This window comes from Canis lupus, chromosome 34, assembly GCF_048164855.1.
Source record: "Canis lupus baileyi chromosome 34, mCanLup2.hap1, whole genome shotgun sequence".
Taxonomy (NCBI): domain Eukaryota; kingdom Metazoa; phylum Chordata; class Mammalia; order Carnivora; family Canidae; genus Canis; species Canis lupus.
Window position 1 is genome coordinate 14,695,120 of NC_132871.1, and position 22,345 is coordinate 14,717,464.

The following is a 22,345-nucleotide window of genomic DNA, read 5'->3' on the forward strand; positions in this document are numbered from 1 at the left end:
ACCAAATTATAAACAAAATAAGAAATTAGCCAGAAAGCAATGGCTTGTTCCCACTCAGCAAAAAAGTATAACTGGAAACAAATAAGGTACAATTTCCAAAACTGGATATTCTTGAAAATTTTAAGATTTTTATTTGTAAAAGAGTAAAGAAGCAGTACTATACTTTTCTAGTCAGCTTGATCTGTTGGAAGATTTTACATCAATATTGACAATCTTAGTACTTCCTTTTTTCCTATCATACAGTCAACTTTATTATTATTTTTTTTTCAGTCAACTTTAAATGGCAGTTCCTCACATTAAATTTATGTGTTCCTAAAAATGCAGACTAAGTTATATGGGCCAAGGTCCACCCTGTATTTTGAGGTAGGAGGGAGAAGTTATTCCTCAGAAGCAAAAATTCTGGTACTAAGTACTTATTAACTTTATTCTTTGACAATCAAACACACAACTTGAGTCCAATTGAGAGCATCTGATTTGCCACATCTCTTGATTTCCAACCTTAGTCATGATGTTTTCCTTTTTTCTAGTCCTTTTAACAAATTGATGGCAAAAATGTAGTGATTACATGAATTTTTCTATACAAAGACAGTGTGATCCTGCTGATTGAACTTCTGACTCACAGATATTGCTACTATGAGCTAACTTGAGATGTTTGCCTACTAATATAAAAACTTATCTTTGGTATATAATAGGCAATTATGGGGTGCTAATTTGCAAAAACTGAATATATAAAAATGGAGAATTGCCTGAAGTAATTAATAATTTTAGAGCTGGAAGGAAATTTAACAATCATTTAATCCAAACTTAATTCCTAGATAAAAAGAACGAGGCACAAACAGATGGAAAGACTTGGCTAAAATCACACTTCTCATGAGTGCCAGAGCTAGAACAAGAGTTGGGTCTAATATTCCTAGTCGATTATTACTTACATTAGACGATATTCGTAGTTTAGAAGTTTTATTATTTGGAAATTCATCTTCCAACGGATCTTGGTTAGAATTATAAAACAACAACAAAAATGTTCAAATTCTGGTGTCTATTCTTCTTTCCTAGTTTATTTTCTGTTGAATAAACAATAGTTTAACTTTTGAAGGCCAAGAGGTTAGGACAGACAATTGAAAGTGGATAAAATAAAGGAAATGGACAATTTTAGTGGATAAAATAAAGATCTGATCATTATGCTTTCCTCTAATCCTGAAACAGGTTGATTTCAAAATTTAGTCTTAGCTATTTGTCACTCACCTTTCAGACTTGCTTTTATATACAAAGGTTGTGTGGTAACAGGTCTCAAGATGTAGAGGTGATTCACAAAGTTCATTTGAACACTGTTCCCTCATAGCTACTACTGCAACCATGAAATCAATTTCTCTCAAAGGAGGTTTTAGTCATAGAGAGCTCACATACATAATAATCTCAGTCAATGAAAATAATAGACAGCTTTCTGTTTATTCTTTAGACTAAATGCATATCAGATGGAAAGTAAATAAGGGAGTAAAGCAAAAGTTAACCTAGGAGAAATTTTTTTTCACTGACAGGTTAAACATTAATTCATAATGCATCAAAAGATTTATTACATTTTAATGCATGGCATATTTAAGACACAAAACTTTATGAGATTTGAGGTGACTGCTTATAACAAGAGCTTTAAGAAAGAAATGAAAAAAGACATTTTATAAAAGGGATGGGAAAATTAAAATTGCAAGGCTAAATCAAAATGAAAATCTGAAAAGTTAAAGCATATTTGTTTTTATTTATAGACAGCTATCACATGAGTTATAAAGAAAAAGGATATTAGAATGGAACTTGGATAGATGTATGCATGCTATGGCTAAGAAATAATGTTCTTACATATTATGGTTAGTGAGAACATTATCAGTATAACAGGGACTTGTGATTTAAAAATATGCAGAACTTAATCTGTATTTTAGAAATAACTTGTATAGTGTTATAAGTTGAAAAGAATTAAAAAGAATAACTAATACCAAATATACACCTGTTTATAAGAATTCAGAAAAGGCTGCAATCTGTATTAAAAATGACACAAATTCAAAACAAGATGCATGTTATATAAAAAGGGACATTTTAAGATTTACTTGCTGCATTAAATCCATGGTTAAATCCACGAAATTTCCTTTTAATTAACATTTAGACAGAAACATGCAAATAGTCTTAGGTTCTACTTAGAGACTTCCCCAAATCCACTAAGGCTACAATATCCCCTATCTGGGAGCTAAGCAGGTATTCGGGTAGCTGCTTCCTCCTCTGCATCAGCTCGGTTTGCATTAATTTCTGCAAGTGTTCGGCCGAACCGTGCCCATTCATCATTTCGGGGGACAGCAATCTGCTGTTAAAAGAAAGACAATGTTTTATGTACACTAAAATAAAAAAAGATCATCTTACCCAGTATTTCAGTTTGTTTTCAAATAATTTTTCCATTAAAAAGTAATAATTGACATAAATGGTCTTTCCATAATTACAGGGAATATAACAATGCTTTACAATACATTTCAAAACAAAAGATGATGTTTGGGAAGTGTGTTGTGACAGCCTCAGAATTGCTTTTGCTGTTATCACCATCAGTACAAGAGAGAATAACAATGATGCTCTGCAAATATAATTCCCATGCACTATCTCATGGATTTTGCTGGTGGGGAGGAATTCTTCAAAAATTTTTACTTCTTAAAAAAAAAAAAAAAAAAAAAAAAAAAAATTTTTACTTCTTGCTCTATTCCAAATACGAAAAAGTTTTTGAAGCATGTTTCAAACACCTGGTTTCTTAGGAGTGTTTATTTTTTTGTTTGGAGCACAAAGTAACCTTTTTCAATATCTTAATCCCTTCATGAGAAGGTACACTATCTCTTACCACATTAGTGATGTATAAACAACTAAAGGGGAAAAGAGCCTCATGATGCTTTTGCCTCTCTGAAGCATCTGATGACGCAGACTTTTCGATAATTGTCATTATCATATTGGAGAAATCTGGACACTGCCATATTAGGGCACAAACCACTCAGTATAGCAAATGAATGTGCCTACTTCTTAACCTGCCATATTAGATCAGATTGGATAGTGATAGCCAACATGCTAGCTACCAGACACATGTGTGACTATTCACACTTAAGTTACTTAAAATGAAATAAAATGTAAAATTCAGTTCTTTAGTTATACTAACCACATTTTAAGTGTTGGACAGCCATATGTGCTTAGTGGCTACTGTATTAGTGCAGATACAGAGCAATTCCATCTATGTGGACAGTTCAATTGTCTATTCTAAATGATTCAATCTACCTCCCTTCAGATCCAATTGCTAGAGGCCACAGGGTGTCCAGAGGGGATGGGGAATCATAAGGCATAGCAAAAGAAAGAGTGACTAAGGCTTCTTTTAGTCAGGGCTAAAAAGGAAATTACTCCTGGATATTGTGTATACCCACCCCAAGTACTAAAGATGAGAGAGATGCAACTCATCCTGCTGGATTCAGTGATATTGCAACAAGGTTCACAAGTCAAGATTCACCTTTCACACAGTCATCAAATAATTCTCAAAAGAAACGACTTTTGATTTCTACTACCTGGCCCAAACAAATCTACAAATGCAGAAAATTAAGAACTTGATTCTATAAAGCCCTGAAGTCTGTAACTCAAAATCTATAACTCAACTGTAACTCCAAATTTCTTCCTCTTCCTGAAGAGTTTCTAATTTCTAGTAATTTCTGCTTCAAGAAATAAGGTACTTCCAATGTATGATATTATCCTCAAAATCCATTGCATGGGGACACAGAACATCCAGCTTAGAAAGAAAATTAATCTCAAGAGTTGCTTCTGTCGTGGAAAAAAGTTTTATCTTTATAATCATATGGTTTATACAATTCTTGAACCTTGAAGACTAGTTTTAGCCACAAATATACCATAACATAACTACAATGCCCTGAAAGCTAAACAGATGTATCGAAATTGCAGGCAGTGAGCCCCATACCTCTCCCACGTCATATATGACAATCTGTCCTTCAGAATCACCCACAGCAATCTCTCTTCCAGAATGGGTCCATCTTACACGATTAAGAGCAGGATTACCCTCCACAGAAATGCTAGCAGTTGGCACCTAAAGTCATTTAAAATATAGTGCAGTGTTAAAAGTTTCATCAAGATTTCTATAAACATGTAAAACAGTAACTCTTCCTTCTTCCAATCTGGCTACGTTTTTTAAAACAAAGATGAAAATAGATAAAGAATTTTTCCAACTTTCTTCCTGTTCAGTGATATATTATGAATGACATTACAGTCAATCCTTGAAAATGGTTTGGGAAAATAACTTAAGTTCTTATATAAGAAATTCTCCCATGACTGGATACATACATCATTTTGAAAGATCTTCTCTTAATAAAGGATTTTGTTGTTATTTTAACTCTTTTAAGAAATCAAGCTGTTTGAAAACGGATGGCCAAAATCCCATTTTAAAGAAACATTTCAAAAGCCCTCATAAACAGATTACAGTTCAATTTTAAAGGACAGAAATTACTTCTGTAGCTTGTGACTCTGTCAGCTGAAACCTGTGATTTGAGCCACAGTTCCTAGAAACAGTTCATACTGAAGGTGCAGTATGGGTCTTTCCAAAGCTCTTGTTCTCATGAACTGTCTAGAGCAGGGGAGGATGATAACCCCAACACAATGGCGCGCACACACACACACACACACATCCGCCCCCGGAATCTGACTGTACTTCTCTTATGCTGAGGAAAAAGAGATTTATTTGCCACACACAGAGCAAACATTCAATGTGACTCAGACTGGAAGCACAATAAAATTTTTGAAACCTGATTAAAAGTAATCCTTTAAACTGACACTAGTCATTCTTGGACGACTAATTTAACTCCTGGAATGCCAAAACTGTTACAGAGAAAAACTATAATTTAGATATATTCTTTCAATTAATGATTATAGGAAAGGTTCAAATTTAACTGTAACCACAAATCTCAAACACCAAAACCCAAACTAAAAAAATACAATTGGTACCATTCTAGGTAACTATAAAGGTATAATTAAGCCCAACCATTTATTTAGCCAGGGTTTGATACCTTTTCCTAGGAGTATTTGAATGTTCTTCTTCAAACTACTAAACCAGGAATTAGCACACTTAATTACTCTTATATTTCTAATACATAACTTCCTTGCCCCATATAACCATTTTACTTTGGGATTTGGATGGCTACTACCAGAAACAGGAGGAAATATGGGAAAGACTGGGATGTTGGGGAAGGAAACAAGAGACATTCCCTTCAATAATTGTTTCTGACAGAATGGCTAAAATATTACTTCTTACTACCACATATCAATATAGAATTCAAGGAACATTTTAAGCTGAAGTTGGTAAAAATACAAATACCTAAAAATAAGTAATAGCTGTAGTTACACTTCATCACCAATAAGTGGTTTTAACATAGTAATTAGGAAACTTGCTAGTTTCTATATTCATTTTACAGTAACAATATGTTTTCAATCCTTCATGGAACAAGTCATCAAAATACATTTTTCTTTCATTCAAATAAGTCAGGCTAAAACTAATGTTTATGGATGATACACAATTCTGTCAAGGCTAAGAGATAATTTAGAAATTCAGAATTAGGGTTAACATATTTCAACAGTCTGAAACTATCTGCTTTGTAGCCTATGAATGAAAAATATCCCAGTTGCCTTATGACTGACTTTGCCAGGACATTATAGACATGATAGTGCTTTTCAAAAGTAAAAGGAAATGCCCCAGTGCTCTTGGCAACATTATTTCTCCCTTCAGTTCTGCACAGCATGCGGTTTATTATTAAGGGTACAAAGCTTATTTGGTTTCTTTGTGATGAAGCTACAATCACAGAGCCCTTTTACATTCCTTGGGATAAAAGGAATTTCACAAATTATTCAATAAATCTCCAATTTTCTATTTTTCAGTGCAATTTTTGTTATTTTTCTGCTCACCTCTGTGTCGTTATTGAGATTCCACAAATCCAGCCTCCCCATGCCATCCACACAAGCAAACAGGGCTGGGTGGGTGGGTGACCACATAACATCATAAACATAGTCTGAATTATCCTCAAATGAGTACAAAGGCTTGTTATTCTGAAAGGGAAAAGTTGATTCTGAGCATAGTCAAAATATAACATACATTCAACATTTTATGATATTTAACTCAGCCTAGAAAAGTTCCTGTTTGTTTCATTACAGAATTACCTGGAATTATGAACTAAGAATCAACTACTGGACTGCAGTTTCTTTTTAACTTGTAGACATCATACTGTTTTAAAAAAGGAACAGAATGTGCTTCAAACACATTTGTCTATGAGAGGATTCTGGGAGGATGACAGCAACTGCAGTATACTTTTTGAACTCCCCCATAAACCCAAACAAAGCAATGAGGAGAGCAAAACCGAAGATTTACAAACAATACATACAACAAAATCAGGACACAAAGCTCCAAATATAAGTGAGTAGAAACAAACCTCTGCCAACTACAAGACCTATGTCGTACAAACACCTGTGCAGGAAGAAGTGTGGAAAGGCATGGGGCCAGAGAACAGAAGAGCCTCATAGTTGCAGCAAATACTCACTGGGCTGTGTTAGGGAACACGCTGAGTCTGAGAACAGCAGGAAACTGGGAGGGAGTTCAGTGCAATTCTACTTCTAAATAAGTGCAAGCACACTCCAATGTATATTATAAGTAAGGTCTAACGGTGCAGTCTGAGTTTTATAAACTCTCAAAATTAACAAACCAAAGCACCCCCCCCCCTTTTTTTTTTTTAATGATAGGCACACAGTGAGAGAGAGAGAGAGGCAGAGACAGGCAGAGGGAGAAGCAGGCTCCATGCACCGGGAGCCCGACGTGGGATTCGATCCCGGGTCTCCAGGATCGCGCCCTGGGCCAAAGGCAGGCGCCAAACCGCTGCGCCACCCAGGGATCCCTTTTTTTTTTTTTTTTTTTACCAAAGCCCCTTTTTAAGACAAAGTCTCACCAAAGAGAAACTGCTAGGAGTAGAATCAAAATTGTAGCATACAGCACAGTAGGAACAAAAGGAAAGAGAACACTCCGATAAAAGTAGCAGAGAAAAACAGAAAGGGCACATCTGAGAAAGTATAAGACACAGAGAAATAAATATCCACTTTGCAAAAAACACAGGAGAGAGTTTTAGCCTAGACTACGAAACTAGAAAAGTTATCCTTGCTCATTCTCACCCTCCTAAAAGTAGAGGAAAACTCATTTTACTAGTAGACAATAAGCAACAAAAAACGATCTTAGTCAAATTCCACGCAAAGTCATTATGGCAGATCTTCAATTAATGGTGTCATGACAATTAAATGTATGGACAAGAAGAATGATGGACAAGTCGGATTTGCACATGCACAAGAATGAAGTTGCACCCCTCCTTCCTCATACCATAAAAGTAACTCAACATATACTGGCAGTCCTAGCCACAGCAATCAGACAACGAAGAGAAATAAAACAGGCATCCAAATTGGTAAGAAAGAAGTAAAACTTTCACTACTGGCAGATGACATGATACTATATGTAGAAAACCTGAAAGACTGCACCAAAAAACTGCAAGAAGTTATAAACGAATTCAGTAAAGTCACAAAATACAAAATCAATGTACAGAAATCTGTTGTATTTCTATACACCAACAATGAAGCAGCACAAAGAGAAATTAAGAAAACAATCTCGGGGCAGCCCCAGGGGCTGAGCAGTTTAGGGCTGCCTTCAACCCAGATGTGATCCTGAGGACCTCGGATCGAGTCCCACATCAGGCTCCCAGCATGGAGCCTGCTTCTCCCTCTGCCTGTGTCTCTGCCTCTCCCTCTCTCTCTCTCTCTCTCTCTCTTTCTCTCTCTCTCTCTCTGTGTGTCTCTCATGAATAAATAAATAAAATCTTAAAAAAAAAAAAGAAAATCTCATTTACAATTGCACTAAAAATGTAAGATACCTAGGAATAAACTTAACCAAAATGGTGATAGACCTGTACCCCGAAAACTATACAACACTGATGAAAGAAACTGAAGATGAAACAAATAAATGGAAAAGACATTCCATGCTCATGGACTGGAAGAACAAATATTGTTTAAATGTCTATAATTAACCAAAGTAACCTACACATTCAATGCAATCCCTGTCAAAATACCAACAGCATTTTTCACAGAACTAGAACAACCAACCATTAAAATTTATATGGAACCACAAAAGACCTCAAATACCCAAAGATATTCTGAAAAATAAGAGCAAAGCTGGAGGTATCACAATTCCAGACATCAAATTATATTACAAAGTTGTAGTAATCAAAACAGTATGATACTGGCACAAAAACAGACACACAGATCAATGGAACAAGAAAGGAAAACCCAAAATAGACCCACAATTATATGGCCAATTAGTCTTCAACAAAGCAGGAAAGAATATCTAATGGAAAAAAGTCTCTTTAACAAATGGTGTTGGAAAACTGGCCAGCTACCTGCAAAAGAATGAAACTGGATCACTTTCTCACACCATACACAAAAATAAGCTCACAGTGGATTAAAGACCTAAATATGAGACCTGAAACCATAAAAATCCTAGAAGGGAACACAGGCAGTAATTTCTCTGACATCAGTTGTAGCAACTCTTTTTCTAGATATGTCTCCTGAGTCAAGGGAAACAAAAGCAAAAATAAACTATTGGAACTGTATCAAAATAAAAAGCTTCTGCACAGTGAAGATAACCATCACTAAAACTATAAAAGGCAACCTATGGAATGGGAAATGATATTTGCAAATGCCATCTCTGGTAGAGGGCTAGTATCCAAAATATATAAAGAACTTACACAACACCCAAAAAACCAAATAATCCAATTTAAAAATGGGCAGAAGATACGAACAAACATTTCTCCAAAGATGTCCAGATGGCCAACAGACACCTGAAAAGATGCTCATCATGATTTATCATCAGGGAAATGCAAACCAAAACTATAATGAGGTGCTCCTGGGTGGCTGTTAGGTGGCTGACTTCCGCTCAGATTGTGATACAGGATCCTGAGATCCAGCCCCACATCGGGCTCCCCACTCAGTGGGGAGTTTGCTTGTCCCTCTCCCTGTTGCCCCTCCCTCTGCTTGTGCTCTTTCACTCAAATGAATGAATAAAATCCTTTAAAAAAAGGAACCAGGAAATATCACCTCACACCTGTCAGAATGGCTAAGATCAACAACACAAGAAATGACAGGTACTGGCGAGGATGTGGAGAAAAAGGAACCCTCTGGCACTCTTGTGGGAATGCAAACTGGTACACCCACTGTGCAAAACGGTATGAAAGTTCTTCAGAAAGTTAAAAATAAAGGTCATCCTATGATCCAGCAATGACATTGCTGGGTATTTACTCAAAGAATATCAAAAACACTAATTCGAAGGATATATGCACCCCTATGTTTAAAGCTGCATTATTTACAATAGGCAAGATATGGAGGAAGCCCAAGTGTCCACCTACTGATGAATAAAGAACACACACACACACACACACACACACACACACAGGAATATTATTCAGCCATAAAAAAGAATGAAATCTTACCATTTGCAATGACATGGGTGGATCTAGAGAGTATAATACTAATCAGTGAGTCAGAAAAAGACAAATATCGTATGATTTCACTTCTTGGAATTGAGTTGAATTTAAGAAACAAAGGGAAGAAAAGAAAGAGACAAACCAAGAAATAGACTCTTAACTATAGAAAACTGATGGTTACCAGAGGAAAGGTACGTGTTGGGGGATAGAGGTTAAACAGGTGATAGGATCAAGGAGTGCACTTGTGATGAGCAGCAGGTGATGTATACAATTGTTGAATCACTATATCGTATGCCTGAAACAACATAACACTATTAGGTTAAGTAACCGGAATTAAAATATAAACTTAAAAAAAGAAAAGAAAGTAACTCAAAATGTATGACACATCCAAATAAAGAGGTAAAGCTATATATAACTCTTACCAGGAAGCACAGGAGTAAGTTGTTGTAACTTTGGACTTGCCAATGGTTTCAAAACCCAAAGCACAAACAATAAAAGTCAATAAATTGGGCTATATCAAAATTAAATACTCTTGTGCTTCAAACAATACCTTCAAAAAAGTGAAAAGACAACATATACAATACAAGAAAATATCTGGAAATCAAAGTGACTTGTATCTAGAACACTTAGAACTCATTAATAAAAAGGGGAAAATATGCCAATCAAAAAATTGGGCAAAGGATTTGAACAAACTTTTCTCTAAAGGAGATCCACAAACAGCAAGTAATCATTTAAAAAGATGTTCAACATCATAATTCATCAGGGAAATGCAAATTGAAACCACAATGAGATTTCATTTCACACACTAGGATGTCCATAATAAAAAGGACAGATAATAGCAAGTGTTGGCGAGGATGTAAGAAATCAGAACCCTCATACATGCTGGTGGAAATATAAATTAGTACAGCTGTTTTGAAAAATAGTTTGTTACTCAAAATGCTAATAATTAGAGTTAACACATGACCCAACAATTCCTCTCCTAGGTATATACCCAAAAGAAATGAAAACATATGTACACAACAACAATTTGTATGTAAGTGTTCACAGCAGTATTATTCACAACACCTCAAAAGTGGAAACAACCTAAAAATTCCTAACTAAAGAATGGATAAACAAAAAGCAATACATCCATATAATAGGATAGTATTTGGTCATAAAAGTAATGAAGTACTGATACATACCACACATGGATAAGCTTGAAAATATTATATGATGTGAAAGAAGCCAATCACATATTGTGATGCCATGAAATGTCTATAACAGGAAGTTCCACAGAAACAGAAAGTAGATTAGGTTGTTTCCAGGAGCTGGGTGAAAGGGAAAAGGAGGAGTGACTGCTAATGGATAAAGGTTTCTTTCTGAAATTTGAAAATGTTCTAAAATTTGATGGTGATGATAGTGCACACCTCTGTGTATACTAAGAATTGCACACTTTAAAAGGGTAAGTTTTATGGTATATGAATTGTATCTCAATAAGCTGTTATTTAAAAAAGAAAAAAGAGATAAAGTGAATTTTTTAAAAAGTGGTAGACAGAAATGAACAAAAAGATACACCTATAAAGGCAGCCCCTGAAAAAGAAAATCAAAACAATACTATATATGAAAAATAGTAACTCAAGAGAACTCTCCTAAAATAAAAGCTTGAAACTACATATTTAAGAGTATCCTGTGTATCTGGGAAAATCAACCCTTTGAAGAAAAGGGGAAAAAAAAATGTAATCACTCAGGTTTTCTAAGACCAGGTCACAATTAAGGAAAAGAAAATCAGATTGTCCTCAGACTTTTTAACAACAATGCTTTTTGCCAGAAGATGACAGAATAATATATTTAAGGTAATCAAAAAAAATGTATTTCATGGATTTTATACACAGCCAAATTGCCCTTTGTAACCTGACACTTGTGCATATAAAAATAATGCATCCACAAGCATGCTACTGCAGAATGAACCTCAGATGACCAAAAAAAAAAAACAAAAAAAAACCCTGAGGAGATGTCACTGTAAGGACAGGAAAATACCAAGTGATTCATGAGGGTAAAGTTCTCTTTCTGGAAGTATACACAATCTACAACTATATACAACATTATGAACAATACAGTAAGAATGCAAAATCCAGACTGAGAAACTAACAGGAAAACCAACCTGGTTTCTTCCTCTGTAACAATAACCAAGAAGAGAGGGAAGGAAGCCCTATCTTAAGAGGGGCTCAAAAGATGTGTCAATTACAAACATAAGGAGCTCATTTGAATCTTGCTTCAAACAAATAGTAAAAAAAAAAAAAAAAAAAAAAAAAAAAAAAAAATTTTAACATCGATGGGCTATTTAATAAAACTAAGAAATTACTGTTTATTTATTTTTTGGGGGGTGTTATACAGAGTCTCATGGTTATGTTTTTTAGGCTTTATTTTTTAAAGATACATACTGGATATTTGTAGATGAAAAAATATGTCTGCATTTGCTTTAAAATCCAGGGGTAGGGAGGGATTGTACATGGGAATGAATCAAACAAGACTGGTCATGTGTTGATAATTGTGGGAGCTAGGTAATGGGTTTATGATACCATGAATTCATTATACTCTTCCTTTTTGCCTTTGTATCTACTTAGAATTTTCTATAATCAAGAGTTTAAAAATATTTATAATTTTCAGATATACAGTAAATGTTGAAAGCATGACTTAATGGCCAAAAATGTTTGCTTGTAATTAAGAAATATTTTTACAAAACTTAAAAGCAAGAAACAGAAACTAAGGTTTTTTTCCTCTCCAGATCACTATCTCCTATAACTCTCTTTGGTAACAATGCCAAATAAAGTCTCACTCTGATGGAGTGGTTTTCAACATAGGATGGGCATCACAATCATCTGCCGAGCTTTTTAGAAATCCAGACACAGCCTCCCACCCAACCATAATAATTCATCAGTGTTTCTGGTGTTGTTGCACTAGTGATTCTGATGCACAACATGATTAAGAGCCACCATGCTAAGGTATATTACTCTTGAGGTGATAGTTTTATTTATTATTAAAACAGAAGTTGTTCAGAATTAACATCATGTTCACATGCTCAACTCTGTAAGACTATATACTGGTCTAGATAATTTTCTAAAGAAGGAGTTATCAAAAGAAAAATGGGCAAAAGACCTGAATAGGTATGTCATAAAATGGCCACAAAACATGAAAGATTTGTTGAACCTCATTAGTCTTAGGTAATGCAAACTAAAACCACAATGTAATACAACTGCACGCATCAGAATTATTAAAGTGAAAAAAGGCAGAATATATTAAGTGTTGAGAAGGCAGCAGAACGGGGAATTTTCATATGCTACTAAATACTAAAATATTTAGTATGCTAAATATTTAATATTTAAATGCTACTAAAATATCATTTTCATATGGATTATAAACTGGTAAAACTATTTTGGAAAATTGCTTGTCAGTATCTACTAAAGCAGAACAAAGGCATATCCTATAGCCAAGTATTTTACTCCTAGGTATACACCCAACAGAAATGAGTGCTTATCTCCATCAAAAGACAACTACAACTATGCGAGTAGCAGCATTATTCATAACAGCCCCAAACTGCAATCAACCAAATACCACCAGCAGTAGAATGGATAAACTGTGGTATACTTACATACCAGAATAGTATACAAAGAGAGAAAAATCTACAGCTCTACTCAACAATATGAATGAATCTCACAAACATAATATTAATAAGCAAAAGCAGCCAGCTATAAATATTATATGATTCCATTTTTATAAAACATGAAAAAAGCTGTATGTAAATTATATTATAATGTTTATAATGAAAAAGAAGACTGCTAAATATCTCAGGAAATTATTCAGATGAAATGTTTCATCTACTCAGTGCACTATGAGGCAGCCAGAGAAAAAAGCAGAATGTATTATAGCTGGGTAAAAGATTATATTAAAAATAAATGGCAACAAGTTCCCAAAATTTTTTTAAATGTGATTATAGACCTTTCATAATTGTTTTAAGTTTAATTTAGAAAACATGATCATCGAAGGACAAATTTTTTTTTAAAAAAGAAATCACACATTTAACATCAAATACTGTTTCATAAAATATTAATTTTACATAACTGCAAATTAAAATCCCAAATGGGTCACCTAAAGTACTTTTTAGTGGTAATATTTTTTCTTAACTTGAAGACAACTTCTGCCTAAATGGCAGAGAGGCAGTAGGGAGGAGTTGAAGAGGGGTACAAGCCCAGAACATTGTCTCAGGGCTACCAAAAACTAATTTTAAGGCTTTGGAAAAGTCACTTCATTATTCTAAGCCCCTATTTCCGTATTTATAAAACAAAGGTTTTCTATCAGTGGTTCTGACCCTTCACTATACATTGTAATCCTTCTAACTCTGAAAAAATTTTTAAAATACGCTGTTGCTTGGATCTCCCCCTTAAGATATTTTTATTTAATTAGCCTGGCATGCCAGAGCACTAAAAGTTTTAAAAGTTGCCCAGGTTATTCTAATGTGACCAAAACTAAGAACCACTTAACTAAATAATGCCAAAAGGTCACTGAAGCTCTAAAATTCTTACAAATAAAATATCTGCAAACATATCTGCCAAAAGAATGAATCAAAACAAGCTTCTCTGAATGACAGATAGCATCTGGATATGCAAAAGCAGCTCATTCTAGTACAGTGATGCAAATAAACACTATATGGTCAAGTGAGAAGCCAAATTTTTTCTGAGTTCTTTACAATTATGTGTTGGGTTGAATAGTGTGCTCCACCCCCTGTGCAAATTCGCATCCATCTAGAATCTGTAAATGTGATGATATTTAGAAACAGGTTCTTTGCAGGTATAATCAAGGTTAAGTTGAAGCTATACTGCATTAGAGTAGGCCTCAAATCTAGCGTAACTGTGGTCTTAAGAGAGAAAAATTTGTACAGAGACACAAACAGGGAGGGAGAATGCCAGTGATGACAGAGGCAGAGACTGGAGTGATACAGCTGCAAGCCAAGAAGCACCAGGATTGCTGGCAACCACCAGAAGCTTAGTGAAGAGGCAAGGAACACAGGAACAGATTCTCCCTCAGAGTCTCCAAAGTCACCAACCTTGCCAACATCTCGATTTTAGACTTCCAGCCTCTAGAACTATGAAATAACAAATTTCTGTTGTTTAAAGCCACCTAGTTTGTGGCAATTTGTTTCAGCAGCCCTAGGAAACTAATACAATAATTCTATAGTTTTCTAAGGTACCTGGGGAGTTCCTGATTAATAACGACGAGTCCTATAGTAAATACACAAACATAACAGTGAGGTGCTTGCCAGAGAACTGGGAAATAAGTATGTTCTCACTTGGATCAGAAGAGAAACAGAATCTCTTTAAAAAGGAATAATTCTAGGGTCAGAAATATCTTCCTATATAACCTGACTGAAGATATGAACTTTTTGAGAAGGAATGTGTCTATTAAAAGCAATGGAAATACAAAGAAGCAGAGTCTTTAAAAGAAAAATGAAGACAGTATCCTATTCTAGCATTGTCCAGGACAGAGTCTCAGCTCGTGGATTCTGAGTTACCACCCATGGCAAGGCTATCTCTATGTGAAAATGAATGAATCACACTATCTTTGCTTGATGCCATTAAACATTCAAATTAGAACACTTCTTTTGTTCCAATTCCTTGCTCACCAAGCAATCTTCTGATTGTAATTTGGCTTCCCACGTGGGTTGTCTACAGGGAAACAATGAGCTGGTCAGGCCAGCATGAGTATCTGGGCCTTGTGGCAGTTGTTTCTCATTGTTAAATTAATAAATTGACCCTCTCCATATCGGTGTCTTAGAAGCCTGTTAGTTCCAGTCAGCACTCCCTAGCTAATCAACTCTAGTAGACTGACAAGACTAAGTTTCTGAATATGCAAAGAACAGGCTGGACTAGCCAAGCAGGAGGTTACTACAGCAAATGCTAACATGGAGGCCTGGGTCCCAAAGGTCAGAAAGCCTTCCCCAAGAAACACTCCAAGTTCGAAGCATTTTTTCATTTGAACTTGTCTAATATGTGCACAGTTGCTATTTCAACATTAGGAAAATCTTTTTAACCCTGTTTTAAAACTGGTATTCTCTAAGAATTACATAATGAAGCTAAATATAAAAGAGGATTTAAGACATCCAGGATTGTGAAAAAAAATTTAAGGTGTATGGACTACTGAAGGTTGAAATCTACCTACTCTTACCACATTAATGATTTTAATTTTTTTTAATAAAATTTTTATTTTTATTTTTTTATGATAGAGAGAGAAAGAGAGAGAGAGAGAGGCAGAGACATAGGAAGAGGGAGAAGCAGGCTCCATGCACCGGGAGCCCAACGTGGGATTCGATCCCGGGTCTCCAGGATCGCGCCCTGAGCCAAAGGCAGGCGCTAAACCGCTGCGCCACCCAGGGATCCCTTAATCTTTTTTTTTTTTTTTAAGATTTTATTTATTTATTCATGATAGGCACAGAAGAGAGGCAGAGACACAGAGAGGTAGACGGAGAACCAGGCTCCCTGCAGGGAGCCTGATGTGGGATTCAATCCCGGGATCCCAGGATCACCATGCCCTGAGCTGAAGGCAGGTGCTCAACCACTGAGCCACCCAGGCATCCCTAATGATTTTAATCTTGACACTTAATGGTAAATACAGTTCTGACAGGTATTTTTTCTGAGACTACAATATATATACTATGCATACATGCAAACATCTTGGCCCCAAATAAATAATTATTGTATTTTAAAAGTAATTTGTAACAGGTATGGTTAAATGTGGTAAAAATTAAGCTAATTTACAAGGTCTACTCGTAATCAAGCTCTTACGGAATCCTCTGGTTACCATCCAGAAGTTTCACTCCTCACACAGTCCTCCTACCCTTTTTCATGGCTGCCAAAGTACTCCTGTTGTGAATACTCAACTCTGGCATTTTGAAAAGGTAATAATGTCTTCCAAGTATACTAGAAGCAATGTCTTGGTTGGTATAAACTTTACCAAAATGTGGAAAATCATCTACCTCTGTTTATCTTCTTTACTAAAAATAAGTGAGTTTAAAAAAAATCATGAAAACAATTTGATGATCCAGAACTCTGTCACTGCATTATAAATTCCTGACTAGGCAAAAATTAGAAGCTGACTACAGAAGTAGATTACTTTAAATTTGAGGCAGTGTCAAATTGAAGTTTCTGGGATTTTTTGGAGGACTTATAAAATGGGAGAAAAAAAAAAGAGGAATCTTGTTTTGCTCTTAGGATAGAGCCAGATCTCAAAGGACAAAAAGATACAGCAATTTTTTAATAATTTGTTCCTTCCAACTTATGGGGGCTCCATTTCCAGAGTCAGAAAACCCTTAAAAAAAGTAGAGGCAGAGAAGAGAAACATCTGAAGTCTGTTAAATTCATGAAAGTGAAAATACTGGTTTAGAAAGCTTACTATGGAATTAGAACAATGTTTTTAAAGAGATTATTTAAAAGTCTTGCCTACTGGGGTGCGCCTGGGTGGCTCAGTTGGTTAAGCTTAGGTTTTAGCTCAGGTTGTGATCTTGGGATCATGAGCTTGAGCCCCATGTTGGGCTTCACACTCAGCAGGAAGTCTGCTAGAGATTCTTTCTGCTACCGCCTGCCCCCCAAATAAATCCTTAAAAAAAAAATCACCTTGCTTGTTATTCATAACCTTTGTATTGGAGAGCACAGAGGCTCTATTGAATTTTTGGCGGGGTAGAAATAAATACCAGCAACACAGGTGACCATGAAGTATAAATCCAAGATCAAAACAATGATGCTGGGAGCCATGATATAAGCAAATAAAAAAATATGTACTTATTAATATATTGTTGCTCTTCTAGCCTTCATAGAGAATTATTTGTGTGCAGAAAAGTTAGAAGAAAAAGTAATTCTTCTGATAAAGTTTTAGAGGGCCCTTAAACATATATAAAAACACCCTGTTCTATGTTGGCTCTTCCTTTGGCCACTAACACTGGAGAAATATGTACATGTGTATGTATGTGGGGGGAGGTAGACATATCACAGTTGAATGAATAAATGAAGCCCACAGAGGAACGCAATGCGTAGCTCAATTAGCAAAGAAAGAGATATGCCTGCCTGTCATTCTTATTCAGAAGGCAGTTCTATGTTGAAATACAGCAAAATACAAGAATAAAAAATACCAACCACCAATCAACCAGCTGTGTGAGTACCACAAAAGCAAGCATCAATCAGTCTGCTATCACAGACAGAAGTTCTGTCTTGCTTAGGCAATGAAGAGGAATTCCTCATTTTCCAGTCTTGCTGGTAATATGCGCAGGGATGGAAGCCTCAAATATAAATCTAAAAGACTAGCAACTGAAGGCCTGAGATATTAAAATAAATCTACAAATTCATAAAAGATTCTTTTCAATTACTAGAAAGGAAGGTGTTCAACAACCTAATAAATAAATGTCTCTTGTGTTTATACAAAGGACTACTAAGGTGAAAGCACACCAAAAAACATACTTACTTACAGGCCTGCCTGCAGACTACACAGAAATAGTTGGCTTCATTTTTCCTATTCTGTATCTTGCTTTGGCTTTACTAGCTAGGTCATACAGTTCCTTGCTTGTAGTTGTAAGAATCTTCTACCTTTTTTCATTGAAAACTCTCATAAAAAAAAACAAAAATTCAAGAACAATACAAGAAAGAAAACAGACAAGAGATAAAACACATTCAGAGCTCTGTCTCATCCCCATGAAATAGGAACTGAACATTGCTAAATGCCTATTACATGTTAGACACTGTGTTAAGCACTTTTCTATGTATTTCCTTCATTAGCCTTAACTGCTATTTTTATGCTCACTAATGCCAAACATGAAAATGCTCGAATTTAAAAGCCAAGCTTTTAGAGGCAAAGTTTTCTAACTCATTTCATATTACACTGAAAGAAAACATCATGAAAGAGCAAGAATGAACAGCGAGTCCATCCCAGATTTCTGAGGCTAGCATTTGATATATGAATTTACTGTATGTAATATCTCTTAAGACCACTAGGTCTCCTCAAAGAAACTGAAGAACCAGAGAAGGTCTCTAAACTCTGTCTCATGATAAACTATTCAAAATGTCAACATCTAGAATAAGGCAAATCGAAACATGAAAAAAATACAGCTTAAAAATTTAACCTCATTTAAATAGAATAGTCTGATAGTCTGATTATGCAGCTTTGCCAACTACAATGCAATACTGCAGAATGGCTACACAGCAAAGTCAAGGCTTCTTACATTTAATATGGGGTCAAATGAACCTATGAGGCCTATCACAAGAAGTAACATTCCCTTCATGGATTTGCCTTGAGACTTTCACTGAAGCAGGACAATGTCACATTTATCTGGAATTGCTAAAGGATCACAAAGCACTTTATATTATAGGGGCTTTTTCAAATAACCGAAGGTTATTAAAAGCAAAACTATTTATTTATTGTGGAAAACAAAAATATATATTCACCCATGCCTTTACACAATATTTCCTTAATGATTTAAGTTTGTTATGTATAGCCTTATTGTATATCAGTTTTTTGTCTTTTCTCATTTTCCGTCGCTCTGTAAGCCACTGCAGCCTTTAAAAGCTCTTCCAAGAGCAAATGTATGGCCTTGTGTTGGGCTATACACAACTATGTAAGACATATGAGAAATACTCAGGCGCTTTTTCCCCAACTCATTTCAGAGTAAACAGTTCTGTGCTTGGAAAGCCTGAAGTGAGAAGACTGGTCTTTGGTTTTGTGTGGGGTTAACATATTTATCAGCACACTTTTATGAAAACTACAAAACCCAGTGGCTAACTCATGTTCAGCATAACTTCTTATCAGGTTTGATCTATCAGTGAATCATTCTAAGCTATTAGAAAGCTTTTCATCTTTTCCATGCAGAATTAGAGCACCACCTTGTGTCAGAAACCCAAGGAAATGAGCAAACATCTGTTTTTAGATACCTTCGTTGTCCAAAGTTTTACTGTCCAGTCAAATGATGAAGTGACAAAAAGATGTGAGAAGTCCACTGCTCCAACAGCTGCATGACAATGGATACCAGTGATTGGTCCTTGATGTCCCTCAAACATCTCACTGATTCCAGCTTTGCTATTTCATAAAAGTGAAAATATTAGGGAAATCTCTTGGAAGTGGACTGCTTACAAATACATTTTATTAAGGATTATATATCACATTTTGACAGAATTTCAACAAACCTAACTCTGCTTAGAACACATCAGAGTAACTTATGTTTTTTTTTTAAGAGTTTATTTATTTATTCATGAGAGATACAGGGGGAGAGAGAGAGAGAGAGAGAGAGAGAGGCAGAGACACAGGCAGAGGGAGAAGCAGGCTCCATGTAGGGAGCCCAACGTGGGACTTGATCCCATGTCTCCAGGATCACACCCTGGGCTAAAGGTAGCACTAAACCGCTGAGCCACCCAGGCTGCCTCAGAGTAACTTATGTTGAGTGTTACTCAATCCAGACTTGGTAACACTACTAAAGCATTAAGTACATTTTGAACCATAAACATGCTGTTGGCAACAAAACTCACAAGTCCAATTATCTGAGATGATGGAACAGAGACGAAGAGAGACTATATGCAAGAGAGAAAATCCAGGCTACTACTTTTATATCAAAAGCTTTGGGGATCCCTGGATGGCTCAGCGGTTGAGCATCTGCCTTTGGCCCAGGGCGTGATCCTAGAGTCCCAGGATCGAGTCCCACATCAGGCTCCCTGCATGGAGCCTGCTTCTCCCTCTGCCTGTGTCTCTGCCTCTCTCTCTCTCTCTCTCTCTCTCTCTGTCTCTCATGAATAAATAAATAAAATCTTAAAAAAAAAAAAAAAAGCTTTGAAGCTGATTTGTATTTGAGATGAAATCTGGACCCTCCAGTTTTTTTTTTAAGGAAACAATTGGTAAGGTACAGCTAGACAATTTCAAAACAGACTGAACAGCAGGAGAAATACTAGTCAATTTAAAATGTGTACGTGACATTACTACACAATTATCAGGAAGATGAACTAAAGCTCAAGGTTCAAATAAATCAAAATGGAAAATCAGGCTGAAAATCTTATTTACAACTTTACGGGTCAGTATGTGGCATGTGCATATTGTATCTGCAATTGCTGAAAGCTACTTCCTACCACTAACTTCTGTGTGTACATGCACACACACAAAACCACAACACACCACACTTAAGATCCAGAACATATCATGACCCAAATAATCTTTTGCTTTAAAAAGTATTTAAGTTTTAATTTTATATACCTGAACTCAAATACAATTTGTCAAAAATAATGAGTGGCTCTATGACAAATTTCTACTTAAACAAGGGGCATTTGTTTTAATGAGATTATTAAAAGGAGAAATTTAAATAATTGCAAATTCCAGTTTAGATTTACCTGCCATGGCGGCATGCTGTGTACACAGAACCTTCCTCACTCCCAACAACAAAGTTGTTGACATCTCCAACAGGGAAGGACATAGATGTCACAGCTACTGCCTTTGACTGTTTATGAACCAATTCCATGCTATCCTACGTAGAAAAAAATTGAGGAAATTATTTACAAGCTTGCAACTTTTAATTTTCTAAGAAACATTTCTAATTTTAATTGGTTTATGAACAATTCTTTTATTATATAATACTTATACAAATTTACTTTCATTAAATGAAGCAGGTTTGAAAATAAAGTATATACACAATAAACTATATCTAATACACGTTTTGGCTTATAAACTGTTATTAATTAAAATACGATTATAAAACATTTATGAAAAATATAAGCTGGGAATTACATAGACTTTAAAAATAACACTTGATTTAAAAGTTCAGTTTTCCAAGTTTAACCTACCTGTGGATGGGAAAGCATGTCCAGACTCCATGAACAAATTTTTCCATCAGTAGATATGCTAATCAAATTGTGAGCATTTTGTGTTCCAACAACATTTACACAATATACAGGATGCTAAAGAAAGAGATGTTAAAAGAAGTTTTCTTGGGTTATTTTACCAAAAAATGGAACCATTTGTACACCATAATCACAGGTATTCTGTTTCACATTAAAACAGTTTCATATCTTGATGATATTTTTAATGTGAAGTTTGATGCTATTTTGTTGATTAATAAAAGGTTGTCTCAGAAGATAGATGAGTTTTAAATAAAACAGATTTCCAAAAATACAAAAAAAAAAAAAAAAAGGCCTTCATTCTTAGAGGCTGATGAGGAATTCATACATCAAAGGAAACACATTCTGAGACTACTCTGATGGACACTACTAAGTATTTAATGGTGAAGCAGCGCAGAAGTCTAATGGAAATAACCTCTTTACTTACTGTGTGTGCAGCAGCTGACAGCGGAGTTCTCTGCACTGGAGTTCTTTTATTGCTACGGTTATCCCACAGCACAATTTGGCCTGAATATGTACCACCAACAACCAGATTTGGATGAAATTTTGCAAATGTAGCAGACATCACAGCAGACTGCAAATAAAGATTTTTATACTTAAGGTTCAAATGGAAGAAGCCCGAGAAGTTATAAAAATAAATCTATATACAAGCATTTCCCCTTTTATTGTAAGAGTTTAAAGGTTATAAAAAGAAGTAAATGACTTTGTTTAAAAATTTCATTTTATTTCAGAATAGAAAAATATACCATTAGAATAGTTTTGGCTTAAAAGTCAAATGTAGTGATTGTTTATGTAAAATGTATTCAATTTATAAAGAAAGCAAAAATTATTTCAATTTGATTACAGTATTAAATCAAAAGACAACTGGCTCTAACAGTAATCTGACAACAG

At 35.3% G+C, this 22,345-nt stretch overlaps 1 protein-coding gene across 15 annotated transcripts in view; it reads right to left on the reverse strand.

Annotated features, from left to right (window-relative positions):
* Positions 1-1,427: 1,427 nt before the first annotated feature.
* The window catches only part of DYNC1I2 (dynein cytoplasmic 1 intermediate chain 2), a 59,345-nt gene continuing 38,427 nt past the window's right edge, over positions 1,428-22,345 (reverse strand). For 10 of the 15 annotated variants that reach the window (XM_072811187.1, XM_072811175.1, XM_072811186.1 and 7 more), the window contains 7 exons: positions 21,882-22,028; positions 21,401-21,514; positions 20,951-21,084; positions 19,511-19,655; positions 5,965-6,105; positions 3,974-4,099; positions 1,428-2,344 (listed from right to left, as the gene is read on the reverse strand). In XM_072811187.1, coding sequence (XP_072667288.1) covers positions 2,231-2,344; positions 3,974-4,099; positions 5,965-6,105; positions 19,511-19,655; positions 20,951-21,084; positions 21,401-21,514; positions 21,882-22,028 — 921 coding nt within the window. In that variant the 3' untranslated portion in view covers positions 1,428-2,230. The remainder of the gene's footprint in view (positions 2,345-3,973; positions 4,100-5,964; positions 6,106-19,510; positions 19,656-20,950; positions 21,085-21,400; positions 21,515-21,881; positions 22,029-22,345) is intronic. The other 5 variants (XM_072811189.1, XM_072811182.1, XM_072811184.1 and 2 more) reach the window with 1 other exon arrangement.